General features: G+C 33.1%; 4 protein-coding genes across 4 annotated transcripts; 1 reads left to right on the forward strand and 3 right to left on the reverse strand.

Moving 5' to 3' along the window:
• Positions 1 to 806: 806 nt before the first annotated feature.
• Positions 807 to 3919, reverse strand: LOC107936009 (4-coumarate--CoA ligase-like 7). The gene is made up of 6 exons (XM_016868641.2): positions 2598 to 3919; positions 2068 to 2257; positions 1696 to 1841; positions 1329 to 1396; positions 1135 to 1237; positions 807 to 1065 (listed from the first exon to the last, which is right to left on the reverse strand). The coding sequence occupies exons 1-6, from the start codon at positions 3612 to 3614 to the stop codon at positions 952 to 954; spliced, it is 1638 nt and encodes a 545-aa protein (XP_016724130.1). The 5' UTR covers positions 3615 to 3919; the 3' UTR covers positions 807 to 951.
• Positions 3920 to 4366: 447 nt separating this feature from the next.
• On the forward strand, positions 4367 to 7588 carry LOC107891656 (lactoylglutathione lyase). Its single transcript, XM_016816503.2, has 9 exons — positions 4367 to 4637; positions 4723 to 4845; positions 4936 to 4997; positions 5152 to 5212; positions 5376 to 5455; positions 5560 to 5630; positions 6347 to 6436; positions 6549 to 6676; positions 7355 to 7588. The coding sequence occupies exons 1-8, from the start codon at positions 4515 to 4517 to the stop codon at positions 6647 to 6649; spliced, it is 711 nt and encodes a 236-aa protein (XP_016671992.1). The 5' UTR covers positions 4367 to 4514; the 3' UTR covers positions 6650 to 6676; positions 7355 to 7588.
• Positions 7589 to 9188: 1600 nt separating this feature from the next.
• On the reverse strand, positions 9189 to 10587 carry LOC107936031 (transcription factor RAX2). Its single transcript, XM_016868675.2, has 3 exons — positions 10360 to 10587; positions 10151 to 10280; positions 9189 to 9993 (listed from the first exon to the last, which is right to left on the reverse strand). Exons 1-3 carry the CDS (start codon positions 10493 to 10495, stop codon positions 9366 to 9368), a joined length of 894 nt encoding a protein of 297 aa, XP_016724164.1. The 5' UTR covers positions 10496 to 10587; the 3' UTR covers positions 9189 to 9365.
• An 8046-nt stretch (positions 10588 to 18633) lies between these two features.
• Positions 18634 to 21199, reverse strand: LOC107936063 (probable glucuronoxylan glucuronosyltransferase IRX7). The gene is made up of 4 exons (XM_016868710.2): positions 20339 to 21199; positions 19876 to 20240; positions 19547 to 19797; positions 18634 to 19430 (listed from the first exon to the last, which is right to left on the reverse strand). Exons 1-4 carry the CDS (start codon positions 20568 to 20570, stop codon positions 18965 to 18967), a joined length of 1314 nt encoding a protein of 437 aa, XP_016724199.2. The 5' UTR covers positions 20571 to 21199; the 3' UTR covers positions 18634 to 18964.
• Between the last annotated feature and the right edge of the window lie 5591 nt (positions 21200 to 26790).

Raw genomic sequence — 26790 nt, forward strand, 5'->3', positions numbered from 1 at the left:
TTGCAGATCCATCTTCTTTGTTGATGTCAATGTTCTTCCATGTCTTGATTTTTTTTTCTTCTCAGCTCTTCCATGTCTTGTTACAAAAATATAAAGGAGAAAAGTCAAACTATATATTGCTTTTACGTTTTCATTTTTTCTCTTAAATATTAGTATCCAAACATGGGTTTATGAGGATATGATCTTTCTTCAAAAAGTTCTCAACTTGAATTTGGAAAGTGCACATTTTGGCTGATTCTCCATCATCTTTAGGGGTATGTTTTCAGGGTGTTTGTTTTTTCAATTATGAAGCATGGCTCAACGGTTCTACTCACATTAGACCTAACGCCCATGTGGTTTGGCCAATAGTAAGCCAAGAAATCTTGAATGTTAATGTGGGTCCTATTCACATTGGACCTAGCCAACAGCAGGTCAAGAAATCTTGAATGGCAATGCAGATGGGAGTTTCCGATTTAAGGAACATCTAAAATAATTAGTGAATTACAAATCTATTATACCACAATCAGTGCTTTGGTATTTACGGCAATAATGTTATTTTTCCCAGTATCCATATTTAACATTATCCCTCGAGGCCAAGTATAATATTGGCTTTTGGTTTCTGCATCGAACTATTCACTACTGTCCAAGTTAGTAGGTTTAACCTAAGTGAATGTGATATCTTCAATGTTAATGCTGCTATGATGTGGATATATGATCATGACTGACTTGATGTCACCAGTAGCTTAGGGGGGAAATAATTAAAGCATTGCTATAATGATGTTTATATGAGATGGTCTTTTTATAATTTCCAGTTTCCAATCGGAATATTCATGTTCAAATTCACTTTTATAAATGTAATTTTAGAACAATAAGATTGCTGCCAAAAAAGAAAGATAAAAGGACAGATTCTTAACTTAACAATCACTAGTTCATGTTCGTGTTATGCTAAAAATAAACCAGAACCATAGAATCTCAGATTTTGGCTCGTACTTTCTCTATAAGTTGTCTTCTCAGGATCTTCCCCGAAGCCGATTTTGGGACACTGTTTATGAATGTCACCCTCCGTAATCTTTTGAAAGGCGCAACCTGTTAGGAAAAATTATGGCAAATGATTAAATAATCACACGAAGATAAACTCAAAAACGGCTATCTTACCTGTTCGGCAATAAATTTTTGAACATCTTCTTCTGTTAACGAACTGTTAGGGGAACGAACTACGTATGCAATTGGCACCTCACCAGCTTCAGCATCAGGGTATCTGTTTTACAAGGCAGAGCTTTGATTACGGGTATTTCCCGGATTTAAGATAATGCAAGAGTGGAAATGGGAATTTTTCGGGTATAACTTACGGGATGACAACGGCATCCGATATTTCAGGGTGAGATACTAGAAGTCCTTCAAGCTCTGCTGGTGCAATCTGGTTCAGGTAATAGGCAGATAGGCTTTTGCATTTTAGCAATATATACGGGTCAGGAAACCGAAACCTAACCGATATAGCATTTTTATGATCACCACTTTAATGACATCGAGGAGATTCCATCCCTCGATGTCAACATTTATTGATATAATAAAAAGCATTGACCCACCTACTAGAGTAGCATGAAAGCATGGACCAGATCATCAACTACATTCTAAGAAATTTTGCCAACATATGTATATGCATATATGTGTTAACATTACTGTTATTTGAGATCGAGGAACCTGTCTGTAAGTTACCTGGAAACCTTTGTACTTGATCAACTCCTTAATTCTGTCGACGACATAGAGATTCCCGTCCTCGTCAAAGTATCCAAGATCTCCTGTATGCATCCAACCTTTCTTATCTATTGTGAGTTTTGTTGCTTGTGGATTGTTGAAGTAACCTGAAAATGGTTATCGAAATTGCAGTGTCACAAAGAACAGCAGAAAATGCAAAGAGGATGCAGTATATAACACACAAAACTCGAGATAATTGACCTATAGAGCTAGTTATTTAACACAATTAGATATGGCAGCCAAGAGCTAATTAGATATTTGCTCACTTTAAACATCTTGACTATGCACATTTCTTTCATTTCCTCATGATAAAACAAGCATATATGATATTACCTTGCATCAAATTAGGACCTCGAACCCAAATTTCGCCAAATTTTTTAGGAGGAAGAGGCTTTAGACTCTGTGTACAGACTATTTGGGCTTCGACGTTTGAAACCAACATCCCCGTTGAACCAGTGTTTCGAACACCGACTGAAGTATTCTCCATCGAGACAACGCCGCACGTTTCGGTCATTCCGAAGCCCTGAAAACCACAGTGTCACATACCCTTTAAACGCCTATTCCGAAAACTCAAAAAGCATGAATTGAAACAAGTTCCAAAACTTTAAAAGCCTACTTCACATATACCAAGAGGTCAATGGATGACCTGCAACACGAATATAGGCCAGACCCAATGATGAATATGGATTGGACAGCACAGTGATTAACAGGAAACTGATATTTGGTGCAAATTTGTGAGCTTATATCGGACCATATATATATAGCAGCAGGCAAAAGTCAACCACAGTAATTGGCTAGGCCAGACCCAAAGATGAATATGGATTGAAGAATATACATCAGCAGGCAAAAGTAAACCACTGTACCTGCATGACCACAGCTTGTGGAAAATTCCTTGCACATTCCTCCATCAATTCCTTACCTAAAGGGGCAGCACCAGAACCAATTTCCCTCACTGAAGAAAGGTCAAATTTCTTAACAATACTCTGTTTAGCCATAGCAAGTACAATAGGAGGCACAACCCATAAATGGGTTGCTTTATACTTCTCTACATTCTTTAAAAGCAACCCAAAATCAAACTTTGACATTGACACCAAAGCATTCCCTTTTTGTAGTTGACTATACACAATAACAGCTAATCCAAACACGTGAAACATAGGCAATACACATAAGAAAACCCGGTGCATATCCCCAGCTAGTTCTTGATCCATAGTGACCATCAAAGCAGCTGCAATGAAATTCCCATGTGTCAAAACGACACCTTTACTGATCCCCGTCGTGCCTGAAGAGTACAAAAGAGCTGCCGTATCGGTTTGTTTGACAGAAACACGAGGAAACTCTTTTACATCACCAGCTAAATCGAGAAGATCGTGAAAAGACAGGATCTTTGGGACATTTTTAACGTCGAACGGTTGTCGGTTTCGTTTAGGACCAAGCAAGATGACGGGAAGGTTGAAATCCTTGACTTTGTCAAACAATTCAGGGACGGTGACGACAAGCTTGGGGTTTGAATCTTTAACTTGTTTCGAGAGTTCATTAATGGTATAAATTGGGTTAGCTGTTGTAGCAATGGCGCCTATGGATGTAACAGCGAAGAAACAAAGAGGGAACTGGATGGAATTTGGCGCGAAGATCAAGACACGGTCGTTTTTGTTAATACCCAGCTTGAGAAAACCATGGGAGAGCTTGATGACGGTGGATTTGGACTGAGAGAAAGTGAGTGTTTCATCGGAATCGGAATCGATGAGAGCCGGTTTTTCAGGGTAAGAACCGATGTTTCTAAATAGAAATGAAACCATTGATAAGTTTGGTTCTTTGGGAAGAAGCAAAGGAGGTCTTAAAGACCTGAAAATCCCATCGCTTCCATACCCAGATTTCTCCATTAAAGCTTTTTGCTTTTGATGATGGTCTCTTTGAGATGGTTGAAAACGAAAGGTTGGGAGTGTCAAAGAGGTGAAGGCAAGGACAAAATATGTTGGGGGGGGGGGGGGGCGACTCCGAAGTTTTTTATTTGCAATCGTTGTGCGGCTAAGATTTAATCAGATTGTTGTGTTCATGATTGGGTAGTGCTGCCACTTGCCAGTATAATTGGAAGAATAGGCTGACGATCAGCGGTGTATTTTGTTCATACTCCGGTTAATATTCCATTCGGTACCTATATTTAGCTTTAATGTTCAATTTAGTACTTAAAGTTATTTCTCAATTTGATATCTAAGTTTGGGTTCAATGTTCAATTTGATACCTCAACTAAACAATATCATGTGGCCCAATAAATATTTGACATGTGTACTTTATTAAAATTATATATATAAGTGCTTAACTGGGACAAAAGCAAAACTCAAGTACTAAATTAACATTAAAGTTAAACTTATGTACTTGTATGAGACAAAGGAAAACTCAAGTATGAATTTGAAAAAAAACTAAACTCAAGTACCAAGTTAGGACAAAAAATACTCAAGTACTAAATTAAACATTTAAACCAAATATAGGTAGCGAATAGTATATTAACCCTTTTATTATTATTCTTTTAATAATTATAGAGTTGATAAGGTTTTGAGCTAATACTACTAAAGGTAAATTTTATTTTGTTTTCTCTATTAAAGAATAGATAAATTAGTAGGATAACAATCAACTAAGAGTCAATCCGCATAATCCATTTTTAAATATTATTTGTGAAATATTATGTGTATTATTTACATTGGTGTTGATAATAATCCAAATATCTGCCTAGCCATTGCTTCACTGCCATCTCTTAAAAATTTTCCTATTTATTTATCCAAAAAATGGCTTCATTTTCATTCTCCGCCGCTTTATCTCGTCTCTCTCTCTTTCACCTCTCTAGAAAACCCTGCATTTCACCTTCTTCACTCCCATTTTCTTATATCTCGAAACCCCATAAACCAAAGGTTTATCCATTAATATTAAGACCCAATTCTCACATCATTTTCCTTTGAGGAATTTAATCGAAAAGTTTGGATTTCTTTTTTGTAGGATCGAACCCATTTCAGATTGTATTCAATGGCATCATCGGACTTGAAAGAATCAGCTGCCAATAACCCTGGGCTTCATACTACCCCTGATGAAGCTACCAAAGACTACATCATGCAGCAAACTGTAATTTCTTTTGTTCTTTTTTAAATTTGGGTTTATGTTTATTTTAAAGGATTTTATGTTAATAATTATATATATATATATTTTTTGTAGATGTTTCGAATTAAGGATCCAAAAGCCAGTCTTGATTTTTACTCTCGTGTGTTGGGCATGTCGTAAGTTAATTATATAATTTATTGGTTATTTTTTTCTTATTTGGTTATCTATTTTGATTAATTAGCTGTTTATTTATTAAGTGAACCAAAGCTTTCTTCTAGCATTTTCCAATTGAATTTAAAGCTTACTGCTACTAATTTTACTGTTCTTTAGGCTGCTTAAGAGAGTGGATGTTCCAGAATTGAAGTTTACCTTGTACTTTATGGGCTATGAGGTAAAATCCTTATAATTACATTGCTTCAAGTAATTTTGTAGTATTAGTCATTGGCTCGTCGCTTGTAACGGAGTATTGTAGCATCTCGGTGTTCAGTTCTCGGTTTTACGGGTCACCGTTTAGCTGATATGTTCATTCTAGATGTATATTTGGTTTGATGTAGGATGTTTCCAAAGCTCCAAGTGATCCATACGGTAGAACAGTTTGGACCTTTGGAAGGGCAGCTACCATTGAATTAACACAGTAAGAATTCATTATTATTTTTATTAAATCCAACCCTTCCTTTGTATTTACCAAGTCATAGGTCTTGTCTCCGAGCATGTCTAACAGTTTAATGTTTGTTACAGTAATTGGGGTACTGAAAGTGACCCTGAGTTCAAAGGATATCACACCGGGAATTCAGAACCTCGTGGCTTTGGTACGAATACATTTGTCTCATTTTTGTTGAACTTTATAAACCCCGAATACCTTGATGTTGGTGTCCATCCCATGTTGCTGTTATTGCGATAGTGGTTTTTAGTATTTACTGAATTTATTCACTAATGATAGTGGGAAAGGCTTGGTTTCATGTTTGTTATTCCGTAGTTTAGCTTGAATTTTCACCGTTTCTTTTCGATTAACCTTCTAGTTTATCTTGAAAACTATGCTGTAATTGATCAAACCAATAGCTACTTTGGGGTGGATTCATTTCCACATTGAAGTTCATAGAAGAAAACCGGTTAAAGTACCATGGAGGCTCATGTACTAAGTATCAGGCTGCATTTTGCCCTCTGTACTCAAAAAATGAGCAAATTAGTTGCTATAAATTAAATCAAAGAGCAAAATAGTCATTTTAGTTAAAATTTTCATCCACTGTTAAAAACTGACCTGGCTGACTGTATAACCAAGCAGTTACGCATAGCATGCCACTGTACCTCATGTCAACATACAGGGACTTGTTTTTAACAGTAGAAATGGATAATTTTTTTAACAAAATGATCAGTTTGCTCTTTGATCTAACGTACAAGAACTAATTTGCTTATTTTTTTAGTAGAGAATGCAATCTAACTTCTAATACAATGATACTTTTACTGAAAAAAATCTTGTTTACGTGAACTTTTGAAATGCCAACCTTTCCTTTTTTGTGCTTTTAAGGTCATATTGGCATCACGGTGGATGATGTGAATAAGGCATGCGAGAGATTTGAACGCCTGGGAGTAGAATTTGTCAAGAAATTAGATGCAGGTTAGCTAATCTCACTTAGAATATTTATCATGAATGATATGATGCTTGAGTGGATGGTTCGATTTCCGTTTATGTATGGGAATATTTGTAATCTATTGAATCATATTTGCAGGCAAGATGAAAGGGATTGCATTCATTAAGGATCCCGATGGTTACTGGATTGAAATCTTTGATTTGAAAACCATTGGAGATGTTATTAGCCGTTGTTCCTGAGTTAAGCACATCTTGAAGCTTGCTCAGGTAGCTTTTTGAGCTTATATGTTGCTAATCTTGTATCGAAACTAGTTTCTTTTGCGATTGAATTTTTTATCTCAATGAAAGTTATATGTCTAAATTCGGTAAAAGTACCATGGAGGCCCCTGTACTAGGAATGGATTGCGTTCTTCGCTCTTTACTCAAAAAATAGCAAATTAGTCCCTGGATGTTAGATTAAAATGCAAATTAATCCTTCTATTAAAAATTGGTCCTTGTACGACCAGTTTGCTGTTTGATCTAACTACAGGGACAAACTTGCTCATTTTTTGAGTAAAAGGGGCAAAATGCAATCTGACTTCTAGTACAAGATTCTTCTTTTACTGTTTGAATCCTTAGTATCAGATTATATTTCCAGATCCAGAGAGTTCTTCGATATGCTGGAATACGTATTTCAGCAACTTGTAGACATAGATTTATGTTAAAAGAGAACTATAGGATCTCACACCGGGAAATCAACAGTCATGGCCTCATGACAATTCACCTTACTATCTCCCCTCCCCACCAGTGTTTCCATTTCTTGAACTCAAAGTTTGTAGTCTCTGTAAGTATAAGTAGAGGAAACGGGGATGGTGAGCAGGTAATGAAGGTTAGTTCTAATTTCTTTCATATCTCGATTTGGAACATTGCAAACCAAACTGATAGATGTTTGGTGTTTTGGAACAGGAAACAAGGATGGCATGTGAAGGTTTTATCTCATTGTCTTGGTTTCAGAGTATGGTCTATATTGGTCGTAGTCGAGACAGAAATTAGGCATATGGAGTTTTAGACCAAACAAAAAAAGGCCTGTGGAGTTTTTGTTAAAGCATATTGTATTGCTGTGTGTGTTTCTTATGATATTTCAAACAGTCATGCGGATTGTTGTCATGGTAATGGACATTATCATTTATCTCTGCTCCATTTTCTCCAGGCTTTTGTAGTTTTGGATAGGCTATGCCTTTATTTTTGGTAAGATAAAAAAACAACAATCACAGTAAAAGAAAAAAATAGTGACATGACACTTAGTGAAAGAAAAAAAGATGTAAAAATGTTGTCCAAGAGTAAGTTGGATAAAACGAAAAAGAAGATATGATGAGAGAGTGAGTGGGGCTGGGGCACCAAACTCTTTTGACCTTCACAAGAACAGTCCTTGAAATGCTTTCCATTGTCTTAAATTTTTTGGGAAAAACAAGATTTGCATCTTCCTGAGATTAATTTAATTGTACAAGATTTTAACTTCTGTTTAAATAGGGTTTCAAAAAAGTGTTAATCAAACTGTTTTGTTTTGATGAATATATTAAAAAGAAAGTTGAGTATCGGAAAACAAGGGTGGATCTCTGACAGATATTTTGATCATGCAATTTTTGGAGGAGAGAAGCTGTTTCCCTTTTCCCAATGGGGATTCCCTCTCTGTTCTCACCTTACAATCTCTAAACATACACTTTTTTTTAATATAAACTTCAATCTTTCTTCATTTCATTTTCCATCCCAATTTATTTTTAACAAAATATGTGTTATCAGTGAAGCACATGACTTTTTTTTCATGCATAGAAGAATGTGTGTTCCACAGGCAAATCCTGCATAATATATTTGGATTTAAACTAGACTTGTATGTGTAAGTCACTGACAACAAATCCACGAAAATGATTAATGTATACATATAATGGCTGGCTAAGTATGTTGTTGTCTCTCTTACTATCCATCAAATTGACCAAATTTAGTCAACAAAACATGCTAAATTATGTCATTGTTAACAAGACTTGAGTATTAATTAATGGTTTAATTATTACTTTTGATTGATGCAACATGGGAAAGGTAGATGAGAGTTTGGGAGTAGAGAGAGAAAAAGTTCTTATTCTTTGGTTTAGAAGGGTTTTATCAAAAGTGCTATTAATCATTCCCAAGACATTATATGTCATTTTTTTATTACTTTTTTTTTAATTTTTTGGAGTTCAGTTGATCTATTTGCGTTATTTCCTCTTTAGATTTGAGTTGTCATGTTAAGGACAATAAGTGTGTGATGTGTGCTTGCCATTGCATAGGCTTACAAGGTAACACCATGGCCAAAAAAGTATTGGTATCGTAGTTCATGGGATACCTCACAATTTGATCAGTATGTAGGTGAACAGGATATAAATTCATGAAATCAAATAAAAACACTATTGGATACTTCAAAACCAATCAAAAAGATTTGATCAAACAAAACATTTTGAATTGTTTACCGTGATAATGATGAACACATATACATACAGAGTTGTTGACCTTCAATGACAAACAGTACAATGAGAGAGACTACAAGGGGCTATAATTGGCTTTTTTTTCAAGTTGTTTCTTGAATCCCAGTAAATGACTGCCAATTGTCTTCAAAGTTCATTAAAAAAACAAAGAAAAAGATTGAACTACAGTGCAAGCTTGGTTTAGGTTGACATTTGTTCATATAATGATGATTAAAAACTTCTTGTTTTCATGAAAAATTGATTTCTTGCAGTGGAAGGATCCGTACAAACAAGAATTATCATCATTTCCCAAAAAGAAATGCATCAAATACATATAAAAAAGGCAAATTTTAAAATATGTTTCATTTCATCAGATTCAGTACACATTACCCCAGAAACTGAAAGTCTTTTTTCTTTTTTTCTTTTCAATCCCTCAGCTTTGGGCCTTACCCATCAAATCTTTCCTGCAAGCAGTTCCATCACTAGTAGTAATAGCAGTACATAGCTTTATCTTGTGTGTCATTTTCATCTATGAAGAAGCAGTTATTATTAGAGCTAATCAGTCTCTTAACATCTTCAGGGTTATAATCTAATGGGCATTCTCCACTATGCCCACTTTGTTTCTCAATCCATTGGTTAACTCCATTGTTGGTACCATAGTCTAATGAAGCACCAAAACCCCGAAAACCCATATGATCTTCTTGTTTCATCTCTTTGCCATAGCTACCATCAGATGAACTGCAGCTTGGTTCACCCCCAAACATGAGGAAATCGTCTCTCATTGGATGATATTGCATGTGACTGAACAAGCTTTCTGGTGTTTGAATGAGAGAAGAATTGTTGGTCAAGTTAGTGTTGTTCAAAAGATCAGATTGGGCTGATGACATAATGGGTTCAAAAGGTGTGTAATAATAAGCAGTGCTGTCTTCGTATAGTGATGAAACAGGTTGAGGTTGATGAGAAAATGGTGGTGGTGGTGGTGGTGGTTTTCTTTGTGGTTGAGAAGGAATACCATTCATGGCCATGAGCTTCTTCTTAAGCTTGGTGTTCCAATAGTTCTTGATGTCATTATCAGTCCTTCCTGGTAACTGAGCAGCTATTATTGACCATCTGCAATAAAAAAGAAAGTTTCATCAGAAATACTGATACTACTACAAGTCTGATCTTTGCTTGAAGAGGCTTAAGCAGATATATCTATGCAGACAACAAATACTATCAGATTCCTGAATCTAGACAAGTTTATACGAAGAAGAACGTGTAGATGAACCTGCTTCCAATGCTAGCAAAGAGGGTACAGATAATCCTATCTTCATCATCAGTGAATTCACCATGTTTAATGTTTGGCCTCAGATAATTAAGCCATCTCAATCTGCAACTCTTCCCACATCTTTTCAGACCTGATATCCCACAGACAAACAACAAATTAGACAAGAAGATTGACATATAAGTGTATGGATGCATGTAGGTGATGCATACCAGCTTTTTGAGGGAGAGCAATCCAATTACCACCAGTTCCATATTTCTCTATATAATCTTTCAGCTTAGAGTCTTCTTCAGGAGACCAAGGCCCTTTCTTCACATTTGCTTTGTCACAACAAGGAGCTCTCCCCATTTCTCTGTTTTCTTTCTTCTTTGCTGACTTTTATGAAACCAAAGCTCACCCTTTTTATAAACTTTGATGGATGGATGTGGTGCCTGGTTTTTGTTTTTCTTTTAAAATAAGAACAAAGACTTTATGTAATGGAAAAAGTAAATAAATAACAATTTTTTTTACTTTGTAATGAATTTATTCAAAGGTAGACTTAAAAGTCAAAATGATAGGCACATTATATCACTCTATTTCTAACTCCTATATAGCTTTAGTTAGCTTAGGGTGGGTTTGGATGGGCGATTGGGTGCGGTGCGGTGCGGTGCGTTTAGCCTACTTTTTGTCTCACGCTACAGTGTTGCTACAGTATCTAATCTCACCGCCACCGCTGTTTTTATACTAACTGCAAGTTAACGCACTGTCCATCCAAACTCACCCTTAGCTAATAGAACTTTCCATCTCAATTTCCTACTTCCTTTCTCAATGTTTAAACTCCTACACCTCTATGTTTTTTTTTCCAAGGAATCCAATGTGCATTAACTCAAATACCAATGTTTTTGATAGATAATAAAAAAAGTAACTATAAAATAAAATAATGGGTTAATGAAATTTTCCCTCCCTAAATTTGGCAATTATATCTATTTTAGTATTTATATTTTCTTTTAGTTCGCTTTGATATTAAAACCTAACAATTACGTCTGTTTTAATTGGTAAAAGTATCATAAAGATGTTTATATTAAAATTTGTATTGTATTTTGCCTTTATTAAAAAATAGTAAATTAGTCTTTGTACGTTAGATCAAAGAGTAAGTCGGTCCTTTTATTAAAAATTTCACTTATTTTTACTGTTAAAAATTGATCATTGTATGTTAACATAAGATATACGTGTTAACTATTTGGTGCCATACCAATTTTTAACAAAAAAAAGACCAGTTTGATCTTTAAACTAACACAAATGAACTAATTTACTCATTTTCTAAGTAAATAAGGTAAAATGCAATCTAACTTAGAGTGATAAGTACATCATAAAACTTTTACATTTATCTAAATTTAAAAACCATTGTCAAATTTAAAAATTAAAATTAAGGGCAGAAATTATAGTAACCCAGAAATAAAATAGCCATCAGCATCAGCACCACAAATGCAGACTGTTTCCCATGTAAAACAAAACAACAAACTGGCCTCCACTTTAGTAAAGGTTTGGTTACCAAAAAATAAACAATGAAGACATCTGGATTATTAACAGTTGCCTTAATATCGTAAACATTGACTCTATCTATACATGTAGAGTCTTCATAATTACTGATTCAGGTGTTTTTTCCATCCTGTTGATGCATCATCAGAGTTGCAGAAAATTATATAGCAAAACAAGATGTAGGCAAGTGAATAGAGCCCTAACCCTAAGCTCTGCTACTGGATGGTTAGTGTAGGTTCATAATCATATTTCAACTGCTCATTTCTAAAAACAGAAATATTTGGTCTTTTTTTGTGTACTGATATGTATTATGCTTCCCAGGATTATTCCTTGTTTCCATAAGCGTACAATACGTAGCAAAATCCGGAGATAAGTTGCCATCAGGGTTGGAATCGGAATACTAACTACAAATTATTGTTGCCATATAAGGAAGGTATTAGGGTGAGATTGTATATAATTTAGGGGTGTGTATATAACAAATGTCATACTATTCATTTTATATAAATCTTTTGATTGTTTAATAAATATTAATATATATTATTTTAGATTGATATGATAGAGATAACAAATTAGTTCAAAACTTTACATGCATGATCAGTACAATAAATTCAATGGTTTAATCTTTAAAAGATAAATTATACAAAAGGATACGAAAAGATGTAAATCTACTTTCATTTAGTGTAATCAAAATCAGCTGATATAATAGGGTAAAGCAATGTTAAAGCGCAGTTGTATTGTTAAGGTGGTTAGTTGGTTATTCAATCTGTTAAGTAGTTAGGAGCTATTGTTCACGTGTATATACTCTCATCGATGTATTAAAGAATTACACTGTAGCTAATTTTTCTGTTCATGTTATAGTTCCTTATGGGTCATACATGTATTTTTGACGGCATAAACGTATATATGGATTGCCTGGTTTAGAAATATTATGATTCCAATCAATACTTTAGCATATCTTCCCAGCTAAAATTGGCTTTCTTTGTGTAAATAAATGAATCTGCATGTTACGTTAGATATGACCACATACAGTTAAATACTAATGTTTAATAAAATAAATTGCTATGATAGGTCACTCATCTTGGCTTTGACTTAAAACCTACAATTGATCTTATCCCAATGTAAAACTGTAAAATCAATTGACTCAATGAGTTGCTTTTTCCAAGTCTAGGGTTGAAAAGGAAAAAGAAAATCTCCTTACCAAATGTGATAATTTTGTATTTTAATCCCTTTAAAAAGTTTGAAATTATATATTAATCCTTGGATATAAGGTAGTATAATAAAACAAGAAAGGAAGATATCTGAACTAAGATATCATGTATAATACGTTGACTAAATGCTTCCTACTCTTATCTTTGTCTCTTGCCAACAGTGCAATCAGATCTTACTACTTTTTCTTTTTTCTCATTTTTTTATACCAATTAATTGCTCTGTAAAACTCATTATCTAAATATATATCATATTTCTTATTTTTATAAAAGAAGGTAATTAATTATGATTATATTAACTAATAAGGATTTAGTTGTTTGTTTATGAATGGATTTTCCTGCTGATAACTTAGAGATTATTATTTTTTAGTTTAATACTGTTTATGAGTATAAAAAGTAGACACAATTGGAAATCAAGATAACAAATATAACCAAACAACACATAGATAATTACACTCGAACCTGAATACTCAAACTTTGACCGGGAATACCAAAACTTGGTAAAATATTAACACTTGTTTGCATAGAAACATAGAGATATTATGTAATATAACAACCCTAAAAGTGCACTAATTTCTAATTAATATTGAGATCTTACTGGGGCTTTCCCAGAATATGAAAAATGGAGGGTAAATTAATTATGATGTGATTGGATGGCAATAAAGAGTAAAAAACACAAGTGTCCTCCTCTGCCTTCACTAATTGATATGTGAAGCCTTGCGTAATTTTCTCAACGGTTGGCAAACTAAGGTAGAAAATTTTGCATCCTTTCATTTTTATAATAAAACCTAACAATAATTGGGTACTAGTCTGATTCCACCCATGTTTCATGACTTAATTTTTTAAGGTTATTTATTAACGCTATTAAATAATTTTTATGATGTGACGCATTGAAATTAAAATAAATGTTTAGACCAAATTTAATATTGTAATGGAACATATTTTAAAATTTTATATTAATAATATTTTAATTAGAATAAAATATTTAAACAAACTAAAAATAAATGGGTATCAAATTATATCAGAAATTAAATATAATATAATTTATTTAGACGAGCGTAGAGAAATAGATCATATTAAGACTTTTTCTTCGTTGCAACTTTTTGCACCGTTGCCCCCCTTGTTATTAGTGTTCAATTCTCTAAGTGCTCCTCAAAGTTTAGCATTTAAGATGTCTCAAATATATTTGATTGCTTGTAATTAGACTTGTACATAGTTTTAATGGCGAATTCAGGGGCTGGCAGGGCTCGACTTTCCTTAAAATAAAAAATTTTCCATTTAGGCTTTTGTATAATTTACATAATTTTAAATTATCAATGATAAATTTGTACTTTGGTCCCCAAAATGATAAAAATTTGATTTAATTTTTTTAAAAAGTATAAAGATATAGGTTGTTAAAATAGTAAAATTACATTTTTACTATCGTAAAATTATACAATTTTATTGCAACACACCAAAAAAAAATATTCTGACTTCACCTCTGCATAGTTCGAATGTCCGTCCAGTTGGCTCAACCTAATATAAGTCGACCTCGAACTAGAGTAAGTTGAGTCAAATTCAAGACAAACCTTGAAAATTTCTTTTGAAACTAAACTATAATCTAACTCATGAATAAATCTGCAAATAGATTTCTATAAAATCATGGTTGAAATAAGAATTATCAAATTGCACTATACATTTCGGAGATTGAAAGATGATCCATCCTTTCTCTTTGGAGAAAAGAAAGATGGGTCTTGTAGTATAATCAAGTCTTTGACTAATTGTATTTTCCACTCTACAATGTTACTATCATTTTTTAAATTATAAAGTCTCTAAGATGAAATAATTCATGAGATAAAGAGGGTATAGTTTGAAGAACCATTTTTTGACTAAAGAAAATTTGAAGAACCTTAGTAGGAGAAATGGTATAGTCTGGGGACCAGTTGTGTAATTAAGGAAAAGCAGAAGAGGTCTCATGTTCGAAATGAGAAGAAATAAAGGGGTTTTGTGAGAGAAGAAAAGACAAAACTCTTTTTCTCGTAAGCTGTCCCCAATGACGTAACATGTTGCGTTCGCCATGTTACAATCCCAGAAAATATATTTATTTATTTTACTTACTGAATTTGATAGTTCCTTTTTAAAAAACACATCATTTTAAAGATTCGTGCTTTTAACTGGTCGAAACGTGTCCGTTTCTGCCTTGAGCTTCGTGTCCCCCGTTTCTCTTTCCTTTTCAATTTTCTTTACTGGTCCCACGTGCGGGCGGCTTGACTCGCGCGTTTCCCTACTCTCTGCCAGGCTTTGTGTCAGTTCATCCATTTTTGATTTCCAAATCAGCTGTGGCCAATAATATGGCGAGTACCTATATTTTCCTACCTCGAGGGTGGACTGTGATGGGATGAAGTGGTGGTTTGGTTGGCTGAGATGAGGGTTGCTCAGAAATCAGACGGTAACAATCAATCAATCAACTCATGCAATTGCATTCTTTAATTTCTCATGAGTAATTTTTTTTTTAAATTTATGATTATATTTGTTTTTTATCACGCAATGCAAACGATTATTCTTAATTCATAAATAAAAAGATAATTAGATTTATAATCTGTTACATTGATAACAACTCTCTATGATAGTTTACTAACCATGACAATATATGTTTGTTAATTTCAATTATATTAGCTTCCTTTTTATTTTCTTTGCCGGAAATTACATTTGTTGATAAAATATTTGTATAATGATTTTTTTTATTTTCCACCCTTTTACTGAAATAGATATTATAATTTTGGATATAGGTCACTTAGTATTTTTTTTTTCTTACAAGATCTATGCATTTGATATGGTTGGTAAGAAATTTTGGTTTAAAAATGGTGTCAATTTCTTTCGAAATAGATGTAAGTCTTACAGTAACCAAACAGCGTAGCCTTAAACGGGAATTTGGTTTTAAATGAATTTAAATACTTAAAGAAAACAAAATTTTAAGTGATGAAACAATAAATGAACAGAAAATGTCATAAAAAATTTAGGCACGCATGAATAAATATTTTTAAAATATTTAATTATTTTTTAATGGGATGAATACAAATGAAGGTGAAAGCTCTATTAAATTTAACGGTACAGTTTAAATTAAACCACGGTCAAGACCAATGCCTACTTACAATATGAGAGACATAAGGGATTTAAACACTATATAATCTTATCCCTTAAATCATGCTAACTCTAAATTATTAAAGTGTTTTCACTGAGCCACCGAGGCTTCGAGTAGATGGTTCTCTCCGTATGTTCTACAAATTGGACCAATTCAAGCAGATTAAATGAACGTCATTGAATCAATTGACCTCCATAAACTATTCTGAATGCATTCATCATGAATTTCTAGATTTAATCCATAATTTCTACTTTCATCTCTCTATACTTTCTAAAATTTGAAATTATCTTAACTCAAACTATTGCGGTTGAAATCTATCGACTGATTTCTTTGAAAATAATATATAAAAATAGTAAGTTAGACATTATTACAAATGCAATAATAAGTCACAAAATTTAGTTTAGTCAAAGAAATAATTAAATTCGATAATTTTAATCTATTTTTAAAGTTGTTTTAGCAGACGAAAAACAACAATCATACACAAATGTTGCATTGGAAATTTGGATTTCATGGAGGGTCTGCACCTTGCCTTGTCAAGCCGATGGATGAACCAAAATATGAGCCTAATCCGTAGTCCAAAGCAATGCAGGCTTTAGCCCATTATGGTGTGGAATATTAGAGACCACTTTTCTTTCATCTTTTTTGTAAACTACATTAGAGGATATTCAACTATGTTTTTTTTCCTTTTTATGACACAAGTATGAGAAGTTATAAAAATAACCATCTAATTATTCAATTTTGTCCTTTTTAGGCACTAGTTGACTAACGTAAAAATGGATAGTCCAAAAAATCAAAGATAATTGGGTGACCAACAAAGAAATTTACCAATAATTAGGCGATCATTTTCTAACTTTTTATAGTTTGGTTATAAAAAAAAAACCATAGTTGATTAACTATTAATGTAGTTTACCCGTTTCTCTTTAAACATGTCTTCTATCTCGGATTTATTGTTCAAAAAAACTAAGGCTCCGTATAGTTTCAAGAAATAAAGGACATTTTCATTTTCTTAAAAAATGAGAAACATTAAAAAAAAACATGTTTGATCGAAAATTTTAAAAAATAATTTTAGGTAAATGAAAAAACGTGAAAATTAGAAAATACCAAAAAAAGATATTTTCATTATTTTCACTAAAAATGTATTATAAAGCCCAAAGCGATGAAAACAAGAGTTTTCAACTTCAAATGAATTGACTCTTATTCAAGTCCATATAAAGGTAAAAATATTCTCTCTTTTTTAATAGATTTTTTTAAAACAATCTAATTATAAGTTGTCATTATATCAACTTTTTTTAACACAATGCTTAGAACTACTCATAGAAGGATAATGTGTTTTAGCGCACTCAAACCTACGTCCTACTGTATTGACAATAATACACATGCCAATCGAATTAAAACTCAATCGGTAATAGTTTTTCAAATGTTAAATCTAGTATTGTGGTTTGAATCGATATAAATGCATATATATTTTTAATTTTATATCTCATGCTCTTATTGTAGAGAAAAGATACCAAACATGTTTTCATTATTGAAAACAATTTTTTATTTTTATTGATAAAACATGTTTTTCAAATTTTAAAATTAGAAAATGAAAACTATTTTTACAAAATAAAAATACAAATATTTCTAGAAACCAAACGGGATCTAATCTTTTCAAAATTTATAATTGTCTTCAAAATCTATTAAAAATTACAATATATTTTTATTTTTACCACCATGTATTAACTCCTCATCAACCAAGTTATGACATGCTTTAATGGGGTGGCATTGAATCACCTTATTTATGTACACTCACTTCAATACGCCTACCTAATTTCCTTACCTTCAATTTATTTGCATTTTTAACCATACATGCACAACATTATTGAGGTGAAAATCTGTTGAATCAACCTTTGCTGCTGCCTTATTGTTATTTACTTTCATATCTAAGGTTAAGAAATAAAATTTGCCCATACTGGGAATTGTTTAGATACTAATTGGTCGGGATCTATACTGTAATCATTAAGGAGATGGTGAAAAAAAGGGATGAAAGACAAATGAAAACCCACTTCTAGCACATGCAGCGGAAGTAAGAAATTATTGTCGCTGGTGTCGCTCAAATGGTGTGATCTTTCGGAAATTGAAAAATCATACACAAAATTGGGAATTTGAATCTCTCGCACAGCTGGGATTCGGTTCATCTCTTCCACTTTTGTCGTGCAAACATACTCTTTAGCTCCCACAGCGTCTCTTGTATCCTGGCGTTGTGAAGGGTTGCCTACAATTTGACGGCCACTACCTTCGGTTGTAGCCATAGTTTACCGGCTTTTAAGATTATAGTCTATGAAGTGATGTAATTTAAATACAACAGAAACCGTCCCACTTGCAATATTTAATGATAGCCAGCTCAAATTAACTGCTTATATTCATTCCACACTATCCCTTCTTTAAGCACTGACAACTTCACTGTTCCCTGTCGCCTCACACTCTGACAAAACTTCAGACTTTTCTTCCCCTTTAAACAAAAACTGGGTTTTTTTTTAATTATCATTTTCAATGACACTTTTCTATTCAAAGTTATAAGTCCATTAAAAAACCCTAAACGAGTTCCAAGAGAAACAGCTCAAAAACTTGAACATGGATTTGGTCTTAAAAATTCACTGTAATAAAAAAACAAACTATTTCATTTGTATTATTTACCAAAAAAACAGTTATTGTCTTTTTTTTCCATGTACAAACAAACAAATAGAGCCCATTTTCATATAATTAACTAACTATACTGCTTTTTTTCTGCCTCTAAATATCTAAAAAAAACAAAAACAAAAAAAAGGAATGGGGTTAATGTGGGCTCACCGACCCACCGTATAAAAATAAAAATTCCCATCTCTCTTTTTTTTTCTTTTTGAGGATTCAAACACCATTCCTAGCTGTCTTCCACGTTGGGAAGGAAACAAACCTTAGCTGGCGCCACACAACACAGTTCCACGTGTTCGCTCCCTATTGGCTTGAAACCCTCGATCTCTTGTACGACCGGTCCAGTTTCTTGTAGAGTGACTCGAGAACCTGCCACGTGGCATCTCCTTCTTGCATGTGATCATTGAACAGTAGGGCCTTGCTGACAGCAGGGTCCCACAGGTTTTTCTGGATGGTTGACAAATTGGTCTTCGCCACGTGTTCCAGGATCCTCCCTAGCTTCCCTACGTCCCTTTCCGCCACCGTGAAGGAAATCTCCGACCACTTCACGGCGGAGGGAAATGGCAATTGGATACCATCGGCTATTATCACCGGCACGCAACCCAAGGCCACGGACTCGACAAGCCTTGGACTCCATGGAGCCCACCCGAGTGGGCACAAACAAAAAACGGACCGTACGATTTCTGATTGGTAACCGGCGAATCTCTGTCTTTGTAAGTAAAACCGCTGGTCACCGTTATATCTCCGCCAAATTTCCGTCCTCACCTTCCTGATAGGCAAAACAACAATAACCATGGGTAAGCAAGTAATTCTCCTCCATCGTAGAATGATTTAAAGCTTAGCAATGAACATGATTGTGACCCCTTTGTTTATTTTGGAACTTACTTGCCGTAAAATTTTCCACTAACGTTTTTGGGGTGGACCTCCATTTTCCCCCTAAAAAAGACCATGATGTCTCTGTTCCCGGTCAACGGAGATTTCTCCAGGGTATTCCGTACACTTTCCGGCGGTATATAAGGCGGTATAACAACGTGTTCAACGTCTTGACATGGGTGCTTGTAATTAACACCGAAAGTTTGTAGAATTATCGAATTCTTCATAAAATCCGGAATCCCATCATCAATAGCTCTATCCTCCTACTAGGAGCAAAACAGAAATTAAAAACCATGTTAAGGACTCTTAACAGACCCTTATATCAGATTCTTGAGGCTTACCATGGCGTGGAAGCAGGCTCCATAATCATGGGAAGCAACGAAGATGTGGTCGGAACCTTGTGTTCGGTTCCAGAAAGGGTAGTTCGAGGAAATAAGCTGAATAGCAGAAGATATAAGAGAACGAGCATGGCCAATGGCAGGGAAGCCATTAACGGTGCTGAAGTTGCATGAGACATAAACAGGAACAAAAAAGAAATCAGCTTCATAAGGGTCGAATGTTCTCAAGTCATAGGTGTTCATCAATGCTCTGTGAATGGCAACCTCGGAGGCAAACAAATGGTTGCTACATCTCTTGTTCGAAAGCCAATCCTCGTTGTATTCTGATGGTAACTCGTAGATGAATATCTTCAAATCTTTAAACGCAGCTGTCCACAAAAATAAACATTAAAAACATAAAAAAACCTTGCCTTTTCAATAAAAGAGTGGGGGAAAAAAGGAATAGTGGAAGGATTAGAAGAAGAACCAGGATTTTTGGGTTTGGATTTATGTCTGGTTTTGTTGACAGATTCGAACAGAACACGAGAAGCAAGGGAAGATTTAGAACCAGAAACACGGGTTTTAGACAAAGGTAGCGGCTTGTTGGTAATGAAGAAAGATGTTAGAAAATAAAGAGTAAATGAAAACCAAAGAACCCATTTGTAATACTTAAAAAAGAGGCTCTTTTCAGATTGTCTGCCTTTGTGTAATGTCCTCATCTTTTAACAAAGAACCCTTTTGTTTGTCTTTGTGAGTATTATCTGCAGCTCTGAAGCCATCCCATTTAAAAAGACAACCCCACCAAGAAAAAAAAAATAGACAGAAGTAACAATAAGTTGTAGCAGAAGCCTGTTTTTTTTTGGTTGTTGTTGTTGTTGTTTCTCTTGAAAGGGTTTAGCCTAGCTTTTGCTAAAGGGTAAAGAGCAGTTGAAACGGAGCTTTCGGTTTCTGGTTTTAAACGATAAATTAGAAACTAAGTTTAGAGTGATTAAAAGATGGATAGATACATGTTGGTTGGCATTTCGGTTTTTTGCACCAAAATTTTTAAACAATTTGTCTTGAAAAAGAAAAACAACAAAAAAAGGTTAACTTTGCTTATCTTATTACACAACATGTTTGGCTAGACTCAGCTTTCATCAATGGCAAAAACATAAAAAATAAAAAAAAAAGGTTTTTTATTATTTTTGAAAGAGGAGAGGTTCAGAGAGGTCACATGGTGGTGGAACAGAAATTGCAGAATGGAGCTCAGTGTAGGTCTCGGTTTCTATGTTTTGTGTGTTTTGGTCCCGTGAAGGATTAAAATGGCAAAAATGGGCTTGGCGAAGTATGGTAAAAATGAAAAGATAGTGGTAAGTAATGGATTAACTAAGGTGAGAATGATAATTAAATTTAAACCTCTGGTTGCTCGGTATTAATGAAAGTGGTGGTGCTTGCTAATTAAGGTATATGGTGGGGCCATGGGGGGTTTTCATCAATGGTTGAGAGGGCCGTCTTTCAATCGTTGGGTTCTTCAATTTGGATATTATTGCACTTGTTCTCTTTTTTCAACAAAAATCAATGCGTTATAAATTTTTTATATTATTTTTATTAAAAAATTAGTAAATTAATTTATATATTTAAATAGCAAGTCTTTTTTTGGTTAAAAATTTTATTTATTAACCAGTACGTACTATATGTATCTCATGTTAACAAGCATAAATCAATTTTTAATAGTAGAATTGGACGGTGTTTTTAATAAAATGACTAATTTGTTATTTGATCCAATATACATGATTAATTTATCTATTTTTTTAACAAATGAGACAAAATGCAATTTAACTCTTACCACAAAAGCCTTAACGATACTTTTACCAATTTTAATTCTTTTTTTTAATCCAAATTTATACTTTTTTGTATGATTCAAAATTATTTAAACTCAATGACCCGAACACATTAATATTTAATTTTTATATTGTTAGTGTTTAAATACGTATAAAATATATTTGTAGGACTAAATTTATTTTAAAAGAACTTAATTAGATTAAATAAACAATAATGAGGTTAATGTTAAAATCCGAATCGGAAAAAGATGATTGAAGAAACAAGATTAGAGGTAGAATAGCAGCATCAAAATAAATTAAAATGGCAACCATATTATGGTACCACCACCAACAAGCATTACAAGCAAATGATTTTCAGACAAGTTTGCTAGTCTTTCAAAATACTCAATATCTTAGAGCTTCACAGTGACATCTTACCTACACAAATAATTAGAATACAGCAACGTATAATATATGAAGTAGGATATGTAGGGATTTGGCTGAAACTGGTAAGGTTTAAAGAAGAAGACTGGTTGGTGATTAAATTTGTAGGCATTTGGTTTGCCAAGATAAGGAGATCATGATTGGGGCATTGGGTGCGTCTCTCCTACGTTACCCATCCATTCTTATTGTAGTTATCAAGTAGAAGATTGAAGTTTGTGGCACACGTGTGATCCTGCTTTCTATCTTCATTCTCTCTTCTTTTAGTTGATTTGAAAAAGAGATTGCTCTACATGGATTTTTGTTAGACATTGATTACTATTTAAATGGATGATCTGATAGTGAAAAAAGCAAAGAGTAGAAACCTGTAAAATTGGTGAGGTGTTTGATTTGAAGTCCAAATGGCAACCCCACAATCAAACTTTACATGACAGTGAGACAAAATAAAATATAAAAGTCATTCTTGATTAAATTATATGGTAGGACAAACACAAGATTGATGTTATTTCACCATCATTGTGTGTAATTATGGGAGGTTTTAAGGGGAGTTTTACATTATCTTTTTGGATGGATGTTTTCTAAAGGAGATAGAAAGATTTTGGAAGTAAACTAGTTAATAATTAAAGGTACACTTTTTTTATATCATAAACTATAATTATATTTTTAGCGTGGGTTTAGATAGGGGATGCGGTGTAGTGCGTTTAGCTTATTTTTTTATCTTACGTTACAATATTTAATTTTACTGTCACTATTGTTCTTACACTAACTGCGAGTAAACGCATCGTTCATTCGAACCCACTTTTAATTATCCATGGACCAACATTTGATACAACAATAACAATAAGGGATTGCTTCTATATTTACTTTGATTCTTTTGTCTTCCAAGTATTATCAAATTTTGAATATTTAATTCTAATCAAACAATACTTAATTAAGTTTTGTTATTTCTAAAATCTTACTTAACAAATATATTTTTATATATTGTTCACAAAAAAAAATTAATTTATAGATTGAAACGATTATTTTTCAAATTCAAAAAGTATAGTGATTAAGAAGAGGGAAGGGGCAAGCCCCCAGAAATGGTAGATTTTCCATTTAGCTCTTTAAACTTTTGTGAAATTGTAAGTTAGTATAATGGTAAACTTGCACTTTGACTTTCCAGTAATTTATAATTCGTCTCTGCCCCTAAATAAATTTTCTGATTTTGTCCTTGATTAAGAATGAACAAATTTACAACTTTACAGATAATACAATACTAATAACATATTTTAATCAAATAGATTTAACTACTATCGGGTGGTTTATGATTGAAATTTTAAAAATTGAAAAATATAAAGATTAAAATTAACAAAATAGTGACTAAATCTATAATCTAATATAACATCACATGACATCTATTAGCTAATTTTCACCAAATCTTGATGTTAGAATATGAGTTAAAGCATATAAAATGAGAGTGGAGATTAGGCAAAAATTGAAAAGAAACAAAGTGGTCAATGTAAACTTTGTAAAGGCAGTGATGATGACTCTCTTTTTAAGCAAGTGGGTCTCATTGAGTCATCCCTTATCATACTTTTTCAAGTTTAAGATTTCCCATTCCCCAAATCATTACTTTATTACTCTCAAACTAATGCTGATTGCTCTTAAATTAATGTTAAATTCTTGAAGCTAACACAATATAAAACTGAATCCCAAAAAACTTAAAATTCGAAATGACTCGAACAAATACTATAAAAATGACTCGAATAGTGAGAGATCAAAATGTGAAATGATTCAAACCCGTAATATTTTGATTTGAACCGAAATTTGAAATTTGAAATTGACACAAATCAAAATATTCAAGAATTATAAAACCCAAATTAACTTAATCTAAACTGACTTAATCGAAATTAATTGTACTAATTACAACATCTCTCATGATAATTTACTTACGGGTCTAATTTTTAACGGAGATTATTAAATGAAATTAAACTTGATAGGATTGTGTGAATGATACTGTGACATTGCCTGCTTAATATCGCAACATAATATAGGAATGTTTTGGTGTAGGGATATAAGAAATAAGTTGAAGTTGCTGTCAGAATAGGACTTGATCTGAAGTCTTTTGGCCCATTCAATCATATATTTCGTGCAAGCCAAAAGAAATACAAGGGAAAATTATGGAACCATAGGGACCACTCTGAAAAAATCCCCCTCATAGAATATTTTTATATTTGTATGAATCAAACATTCAATCCACCAAACTATGATATCCAGGACGAGAATTTCTTGTTTTTCTGTTCGGCCTTGCATTTACAATCCTTACATCTTATTGCTCTCTCAATGGACCCATTAGGGAGCATTTCAAACAAAAACTTGTTATTTTTTGGGCACTGACCCTACTGCTTTGAAGTGTGAGCTGTCCGAGCACATGATAGGCCAAATATTTGTGTCCGGACATGGAAAAGAATGTGCTAAATTATTGGTAAAAGCAACCTTTTGTCAAAAGGGTGGGGGGGGATAATCTATAAAGCATATATATTGTCATGTTTCCATGTGATCAAGGTATTGGAACATGGAACTCATTATTATTTCATTGTTTGAAGCATTTAATAATGGTAAAGCATTGTATCATATATGTTGGTAAAGGTGATCCTATAAGGAGCAACTAGAGGGGTTATGACTTATATAAGGGGTTGTAATGGATCAGTATCAAAATTGAAATATTACACTATTGATATCGTGTTATAGGGTTCGAAATCCGGACATTTATGTGTCGCAGTATGAATACGAATGTGGGAAGTGATGTAGGGACGAAGGTATAGGGATAAGCAATGGCCTTTATCCCTCTTAAAATGGATATTTTCAGTTTTAGTCTCTTCAAAGTTTATAAATTTTAAATAAAAGTATAGTAAAATTATAGTTTGACCCTCAAAGATGAACCTTTGATTTAGTCCTTCTAAAAAATTATAAAGATGTATATATAAATACAATGATGAAATTGTATTTTAACTCTCATGCAAATATAACTTACTCTCGACCCAAAAAAGTTTTCTAACTTTGCCCTGAAGTGGCTCTGTAATAGTTGCAGATAACCCATACTGATTGGCATTATTCTAATGATAGCATGCTCTTCCCTATTCATTGCAGGGGTTAGGGTTGAGGCAATCTATTGTAGAATTTAAGAAAACAATGTAAGGTCGCAGGGCATGAGTTATGCAAGTATCGTTTATGTCTGTTTTATTGTGATCTAATATTTTTTCCATGTGAGCCCATCTTGAATGAACTTCTTACAAAACCAGCCCACCTCAAATTATATTGGACCTTTTTGTAGCAAATATAAAAAGAGAAAGACATGCCCAATCTTAGTCTTAGATGGAAGCCAATGGGCAACGGACAATAAAACATTGCCAATCATTTTGAGGCGTAATTTCCTATAGAATTTGATGGAACCCAAACAAAATAAAAAAGTCTATTAAATAATAAATCAACTCTAAACCCAAACAACAAAAGTTCATTTAAGAATAAATCAATTTAGAGGAGCATATAAAAATAACATGTAAAAGTATTATGGAGATCCCTATATTAGGAGTCAAATTGTATTTTTCTTGTTTACTCAAAAAATGGGCAGATTAGTCCCTAATGTTTAATCCAAGAGCAAACTGATCATTTCTATTAAAAATTTCATCCATTTATATTGTTAAAAACTAGCATGGTTGACGAAATAATTAGATAATTACATATGGCGTGCCATGTGTACCTCATGCTGATGTACAAGGATCCAAAAATAGATAGAATTTTTAACAGAAAGACCAATTTGTTCTTTAATCTAATGTACAAAGACTAATTTACCCATTTTTTTTTAAATAGAGGGAGCCAAATGCAGCGTGACTCTGAGTATAAGGCCTTCGTGTAGGGGAGGATAGACTTGATCATGAATAGGGTCTAGTCGATACAAAATTTTAGAGCCATTTTCTAGGTCTGACCCAAAAAATGGGCCTAAAATTCTACCCAAACCCATCCCATATTAAGAATGCTAAACCTGAGCTTAACCTTGCCCACTTGTATTAATTTTTTATATTATTTTTTATAAAAAAATAAAATTAAAAAATATAATACATCAAATAACTAAAAATATTAAAATAAATATTTTTCAAAAAATTAAAAATACATTAAAAATTCTTTATACTTAATAACACATGCCACTACAATAGTAGCAAAATTAACAATAAAACAAGAGTTATGCAATATTCAAATAATAACAACAAAATAGTAGCAATATAATAGAGGAATGATAACAAAACAACAACAGAAAAGAAGTTTAGGTTGATTTGGGCTGGGCCAAAAATCCTACCTAAGGCTTGACCCGTTTAGAAAGCGGGTCTTATATTTTTATCAAATCCCTCCCACTTTTTGGGTGAGTGGCCTGTCTCATGATCAAGTCTAGGAGCAAATATAGGGGCTGGTAAAATTAAAAAATTACAATTCTAGCCCCTATAAATGATCAAAGTATAATTTAAGATAGGGAAATTATGCTTTGGCCCCTCCATAAAATGAAAAATATTCTATTTAGTCCTTTAAAAATGATAAAATAATAAATTAATACATACTAAAATCTACATTTAACATCTCAAAAATTTATAATTCAATTTAGACTCCTCTAAAAGAATTTATGAATTCGCCCTCGTATCTATAATACTTTTACCAAAAATAATCGTAA

The sequence above is a fragment of the Gossypium hirsutum genome, chromosome D13 (genome assembly GCF_007990345.1).
Source record: "Gossypium hirsutum isolate 1008001.06 chromosome D13, Gossypium_hirsutum_v2.1, whole genome shotgun sequence".
Classification (NCBI taxonomy): Eukaryota; Viridiplantae; Streptophyta; class Magnoliopsida; order Malvales; family Malvaceae; genus Gossypium; species Gossypium hirsutum.

Bases quoted from the DNA above. Each gene is read 5' to 3' on its own strand.
- LOC107936009 (XM_016868641.2), bottom strand. From the start codon at position 3,614: ATGGAGAAATCTGGGTATGGAAGCGATGGGATTTTCAGGTCTTTAAGA. The intron at 1,397-1,695 runs GTAACTTACAGA...TACCTGAACCAG, and splicing joins TCAAGTACAAAGGTTTCCAG to ATTGCACCAGCAGAGCTTGA. The intron at 1,066-1,134 runs GTAAGATAGCCG...TTTTCCTAACAG, and splicing joins AAAAATTTATTGCCGAACAG to GTTGCGCCTTTCAAAAGATT.
- LOC107891656 (XM_016816503.2), top strand. From the start codon at position 4,515: ATGGCTTCATTTTCATTCTCCGCCGCTTTATCTCGTCTCTCTCTCTTT. The intron at 5,213-5,375 runs GTAAAATCCTTA...GGTTTGATGTAG, and splicing joins TGTACTTTATGGGCTATGAG to GATGTTTCCAAAGCTCCAAG. The intron at 6,437-6,548 runs GTTAGCTAATCT...TCATATTTGCAG, and splicing joins TGTCAAGAAATTAGATGCAG to GCAAGATGAAAGGGATTGCA.
- LOC107936031 (XM_016868675.2), bottom strand. From the start codon at position 10,495: ATGGGGAGAGCTCCTTGTTGTGACAAAGCAAATGTGAAGAAAGGGCCT. The intron at 10,281-10,359 runs GTATGCATCACC...GTGGGATATCAG, and splicing joins TGCTCTCCCTCAAAAAGCTG to GTCTGAAAAGATGTGGGAAG. The intron at 9,994-10,150 runs GTTCATCTACAC...TTTTTATTGCAG, and splicing joins TTTGCTAGCATTGGAAGCAG to ATGGTCAATAATAGCTGCTC.
- LOC107936063 (XM_016868710.2), bottom strand. From the start codon at position 20,570: ATGAGGACATTACACAAAGGCAGACAATCTGAAAAGAGCCTCTTTTTT. The intron at 19,798-19,875 runs GTAAGCCTCAAG...TGCTCCTAGTAG, and splicing joins GAGCCTGCTTCCACGCCATG to GAGGATAGAGCTATTGATGA. The intron at 19,431-19,546 runs GTAAGTTCCAAA...TTTGCCTATCAG, and splicing joins AGTGGAAAATTTTACGGCAA to GAAGGTGAGGACGGAAATTT.